At 35.4% G+C, this 6,397-nt stretch overlaps 1 protein-coding gene across 1 annotated transcript in view; it reads left to right on the top strand.

The window, feature by feature from the left end:
• LOC107674036 (GC-rich sequence DNA-binding factor 2-like) overlaps positions 1-1,312 on the top strand; it is a 7,601-nt gene extending 6,289 nt beyond the window's left edge. Inside the window, exons 13-15 of the mRNA XM_016467895.1 lie at positions 624-775; positions 861-1,000; positions 1,128-1,312. Of these exons, the coding sequence (XP_016323381.1) occupies positions 624-775; positions 861-1,000; positions 1,128-1,239 (404 nt within the window). The 3' untranslated portion in view covers positions 1,240-1,312. The remainder of the gene's footprint in view (positions 1-623; positions 776-860; positions 1,001-1,127) is intronic.
• The last annotated feature ends 5,085 nt before the right edge of the window (positions 1,313-6,397 follow it).

Raw genomic sequence — 6,397 nt, forward strand, 5'->3', positions numbered from 1 at the left:
AATGACACGATAGCTCACTTGCTCTGCTCTTTCCTCAAACACTTTGAATAGGAACATGACGTAATTTTGGTCTAGAATCGAAGTACTACATGTCTGCCATCTAGTGGTAGGGAATACAAATGATATATTACACCATATTAGGAACTACAGTCTATTTGATTAAGTATGACGTCTTGTCGCAATTTTGCGACTTTGGCGCTTAGAGGGTTAAAGCATGTCAACATATTCTGTTACACCAAATACACAAAATAATGATCCTTAAAATAGCATCATATGACCCCTTTAAGCACCAAATCAGCATATTAGAATGATTTCTAAAGACTGGAGTATTACAGAAAATTCAGCTTTACCATCACAGGAATAAATAATGTTTTAAACTAGATTAAAATATAAAAATTATTTAAAATTGTAGTAATAGTTCACAATACACTTTGTACTGTATTTTGGTCAAATAAATGCAGCCTTGGTGAGCACAAGACTTCTTTCAAAAACAAAAAAAAATCTTACTGACCTCAAACTTTTTGGCGGTAATATAGCCTACATTAACATATGTTCAAACCAATGTTTTGGATAAAATGTTTCTTATATTCGAATGCTGATTGTTATATGAAATCTTTGTGTTTTTCAGTTGCTTGGTAACATGGCATTATGGGATGGTTTGATTCCTGAACATATTCTTAAACAGCTGATGTTGGAGAAACTTCTCGGCCGTTACTTGATGATAACTGTGCTTAACGAATCTGATCCAAAACACACCATCCAGAAATGCAAAAAGGTGCCTGTGTTTACAATGTCAATTTAATCTCATGGTTACTGCTAAGGTAGTTCATCAAAAAACTAACTTCTATCCTTCTAAAAAGATTGCAGATTGTTTTCCAAAATCATGGTTTATTGATCTGAATACTGGATCGTCACTACCTCAGCTGCAGAACTTCAGCAAACACCTTCTTCAGATCGCTCATGCCATATTTAAGGACAACAATGACTCCAGCAGCACTCGGTAATGCACAGCGGTGAACCTCAGACAAATGTGTAGTCATACGGTTTCAGAATAATATGGCATTTGTAAGAAAAGGAGTCAAATTATTTATTTTGTATAATAGTTCTAATGCTGTTATTTTTTCCAGGAAACTTCTATCTGATGTGCTGTTTGTTTTGAAGAACATAAAGGCACATGACAGTATTAGGACTATAACAGAAAAATGTCAATGTGAGGATCTGTTAAAAGCTCTCCAGTAGCAGCCATGTTGTGTCGACAGCATGTTTTTGTATGTTTTTAAGGTTCCAAGTCACTTTGATATATGTATGTATAGTGAATAAAATTTTATTTTGGTCCACATGGTTTTCATTTTCCTTTACCTTGGTCAGAACTGTCATTTATTCCTGTAAGAAAAAATGAAGGCATGTTTTTGTATGTTTTTAAGGTTCCAAGTCACTTTGATATATGTATGTATAGTGAATACAATTTTATTTTGGCCCACATGGTTTTCATTTTCCTTTACCTTGGTCAGAACTGTCATTTATTCCTGTAAGAAAAAATGAAATATTTTACTATTCCACAATGTAGTCATTTTTATGGAAGGATATATGGTTCTCATCGTACCTGTTTATGCATGCTACATATATTAAGGTCTGATGTCTCTGGAACATACAATATATCCCAAAAGAGCTGTTTCCCAGACTTGGAATAATTCTTGTCTTGGATCAGATATTGCTGGCTTAGTCCAAGATGTACCATTCAGAGTCACCATGAACGGGTGAATTAGCTTCCATGAATCTGATTCTTTTTAGAAGCATTCCTGTTGTGAAGTAACTCTGCCTTCCAAGAAAATACTCTCGGAGATGTTTGGAACTGAGAAGCTATCCAGCCATCAGCATAACTGATGTTTCTCTAGCAAACTTGTTACAATAATTTTGCTGTTTTTTTTTTCTTTCACTGCGTCATCTGCATCTGTACCGAGATCCACTGATTCAGTGATGTAATTAGTGGTTTCTAATTACAGCTTCCTTAGCTTTCTAGGAAGCAGCAATATTACTATCTCTAGTACTTGTATACTAGCAGCTTACATTTAAGTAACATTCTAACAGCAATAATAGCTACATAACTGCATTAATACCTCAAATTGGCTTTGAGATGGCCTGTCTTCTGCCAATGACATATACAACCTAGCAACCACGTGGCATGCTAAAAAAAAAACACTCAAAACACCTTAGCAACCAGATAGCAAAACACTGGCATTGATGCAATGAGATTTGCATGGGCAAGCATCGGGCATCCGGAAAATATACAAGTCTGGTTATATTTTATTGGTCTTTTTATTTCTCAGTAGAGACTCAATAAATAGGTTAATTGTTTAGTTGTGGCTTGTTTTCCTCCTGTGCATGTTTCGCTTTATGAGGATGACATCATTACCGCTAAATCAAACAATCGCATTTTACTGAGTGGATCCTCAGAAACAACTTGCATATCCAGAATACCTTTCTATCAGACCAATCAAACCAGACATTCACATGATAAGAATAAAGTAGCTCCTTGAATCATGTTTATGTGTGGTGATCATCAGCATTTGACAGAAATTTCAGCCTTCGAGTTGCACTATATATGTAGTCACTGACTGACCTGTGTGGACGTGAATATCACTGAGGATGGTAGATCTCTCACCTCTCAACAAGTCCTGCACTTTTTGATTCTACTATGGTGAGATATTTCGTGAAATGATTCCTTAACTGTTGTAATGCCAACCAGAAGCCTCTTGAGAAACTATTTTGCTCACTGTATGCAACAGCCCAGTGGAATTGCTCCACTCCAAAGATAAACTTGTTCATGCTGTGCAATATTTACCTTTATTTCCTTTGACTGCTGAAGTAGGGCTTTGCAATCTTAACTATTGGTTGAAAAACTAGCAGGAAAGAGCTGCTAAATGAATAAAGTAAGGCTCAAAAGTCCTCAGTGAAAACTGTATTTTACAACATTTGTAAAACATTTATTTTAAAGCATTTTACACTGATACAGGGGTTCTGTTTGTTGTCTTCTCCCATAACTTTGGCAGTTACAGTTCTGTAGTTCATCTGATGGTCTCAATATATTCTCAGATATCAAATATGCATCAAACATGCACATTTTCAAGGAACTGTAACTCCACATTTTGAATTTCCTTTTGTCATCTATATGTTATATAATTAGGAAATCTGGGGAAAACATACGTTCAAGTTTTGTTTTTTTTTTTTGGAAAGAAATTCACACTTTTATTCAGCAAGGATGCAATAAATTTATATTATGATGTTACAAAAGACTTGTATTTCAAATAAATGCCATTTCGAAACATACGTTCAAGTTTTGTTTTGTTTTTTGGAAAGAAATTCACACTTTTATTCAGCAAGGATGCAATAAATTTACATTATGATGTTACAAAAGACTTGTATTTCAAATAAATGCCATTTCGATTCATCAAAGAATCCTGAAATGTATCAGTTTTCACTCTTGTAGTAAGAAATGTTTCTTGAGCAGCAAATCAATATAATAGAATGATTTCTGAAGGATCATGTGACACTGAAGACTGGAGTAATGATGCTGACCATTTAGCTTTGCCATCACAGGAATAATTTACATGTTAAAATACATTTATATAGAAAAAAACAAATTATATTAATTATTAAATATAATATTTCACAATTTTACTGTTTTACTGTAGAGTTAATAAAATAAATGCAGCATTGGTGAACATAAGAGACTTCTTTCAAAAACATAAATCCTGTTCAGTACGAAATACAGGAAAGAAAACGGCTCATTAAGAAGGATCATTAAATCTAAAGTTTCTGTATAATAACCTAAAATGGCCCTGACTTGAACCTTCTTACCCCAAAAGGTTTAGGTTTGCAGTTCAAAAGCTCTGATCCAGGATTTGCAATGGCATGAAAGTTAGATGCCAGCTCTGGACTGTAAATGTACACTAAGTGATCAAATGGTCTAAAAACCTCATGAAAAGTAGATCTGGAGCAAAGGCTAGGATTTGGCATTTATTCTCAAACTGAATTAGGTGTTCTTATTAGGATCCAAGTACTTATTTTCTACTAGACAGGGTTTCATAAAACTACAATATTCTTTTCCTTTTGTCTTCTTTCCCTCAGGCAGAGGCATTTGATCCTTGTTGTGCCTCTCTTGATTAATTCTTGTCTTGTTGGTTACACAAAATACCTACAGAGGTTATCCCAGGGGTAGAGTTTGATGGGGATTCAAATTTTCCGGTCTTGGTCAGGAGGGGGTGGTAATCCTTCCTAATGACTTATACAGACACAGAGTTCAACTTCTGTGAAAACACAGGCTGAACATTTTAATGGGAGAATACATACATTTTTTCCTGAATACATATATTTGGCCTCATCCTGAACTTTTGTTTTCCCATCAGATTTCTCCATCTTATGAGTCACAAGGTAGAATTATATCATCAGCCCTATTTCTACCGTTACATCGTACACAACGAGAGCCTTTTGTGTCAGTCCTGAAGATGACTCGGAAAGAATCCAAAGAGCATGTTATAAGTAAACACGACATTTAAAGGGATAGTTCACTCAAAATTAAAATTCTGTCATTATTTACTCACCCTCAAGCTGTTCTAAACACATATGAGTTTCATTCTTCTGTTGAGCACAAAAGAAGATATTTTGAAGAATGTTGGTAAGCAAACAGTTGACGGTAGCCATTGACATCCATAATATTCTTTTGTGTTTAACAGAAGAAAGAAACTCAAACATGTTTGGAACAACTAACTTAGGGGTGAGTAAATGATGATGGAATTTTCATTTTTTTTTGGGTGAACTATCCCTTTAAGAGTAAAATGAATTCAAACATATATTTTAGTACACATATTTATATTTTGCATTTTTATAAAAAAAACATTTCCTATGTTCTAACGAGCATCATAACCCTTCTTTGTTTTCAATATTTCAAATGTTTAATGTTTTGTTTATTACCAGGTTTAAACTGAATCCCAGCTCTTCAATGTGACTCTTGAGCCCCACTGTACACTGAGGTAATATTTGTCTGCTAGCTTCCCAGAGTCCATATTTTTGTGTCATGCCAAAAGGATGTGATTAATTGTGTCTCCTGGTGAGGCTGTTAGACACGAGAGAGTTAAGGGCACTCGGGTCTAATGCACTCTGACTGTACTGTCAACTCTATGCGAACACACATTACCTGGAGGCAACCAGAGCAGGACTCCATATGTCAAGCAGTGTTAAAGTAACTCCAGACATAACCACATCTAGTGCTGCGGCCATGCTCTGAATCCTAATCTGTTTGTTTGTTTATTTGATTGCTTTGATATATATACATTTTGTATCACGTAAATGATGCTATATCTATCTCTTATTTATATATTCACGGATTTAAATACAACATGAAAGTGAACGTTTATGTAGGTTTATATTATATATTATATATGTTTCAATTTAATGCATACATACACATTTTAATAATTCATTCAAATCATTCATTCATTGGTCTCAAGAGCAATATGTCTCTTTATTTCTTGTGTATTTCTAAACGTGAGAGTTGTGAAGATGTTCAGCTAATATAATATCAATAAGAAAAGCATCACCAAGACATTTCATGTGAAAGCAGACATAGCCAGCAGGAAAAGTAGGAAATAGGGCATATAAATGTTTGGGTGGGCATTGTTCAGGCAGCCTGTCATGAGACCAGAATAGCTTCATCTCCAAGTACTCCGATGGCAGGTTTTTTTTTTTTTTCACAAGATGCTAATTTTTATTTTGTAATGTATTATTTATTTATTTATTATTATCATTAATACTATTGCTATTATATGAAACACTTTACAATAAGCTTTTATTAGTTAATGTTAGCTATTGCATTATTTATGTCACGAATCCTGTCCATGGACTTCCGTTCAATCACCACCAGAGGTCACCCTTCCATTACATTGACTCTCGAGTATTGTTTAACGCCTATCACTCACCTAGCGATAGCTACCCTACGGAGCCATTTCTAGTTTTCATTGTTTAGTCTTAGTCTTGCCTTGCCTGTCTTCTCGTGTTCTGATTCCTGCCTGTGTTTCTCGGATTGCCCTTTGTCTCGCCGTTCGGACTCTGTTTGCTCCTGCCTGGACTATTGCTCGTGTTATTGGATTTCCCCTCTTGTCAAGCCCTCTGGATAACGTTTGCTGTCGACTGACTCACGCCCGTTTTGGATTACTCTTCGTCTTGCCCTCATATACCTGTTTGCCATTGTCTGAACCTTGCCTGTTTTATGACCACGCCTTTAAATAAAAGCTTTGCAGATGGATCCGCACGTCTCTCGTCTCGTCGGCTCCGTTACAGAATACTCGGCCACACAAAGATCCAGCAGCTTTTCATGTGGACATTGGCCGGGAATGGCAAC

The sequence above is a fragment of the Sinocyclocheilus anshuiensis genome, unplaced genomic scaffold (assembly GCF_001515605.1).
Source record: "Sinocyclocheilus anshuiensis isolate Anshui unplaced genomic scaffold, SAMN03320099.WGS_v1.1 scaffold544, whole genome shotgun sequence".
NCBI classification, from domain to species: Eukaryota; Metazoa; Chordata; class Actinopteri; order Cypriniformes; family Cyprinidae; genus Sinocyclocheilus; species Sinocyclocheilus anshuiensis.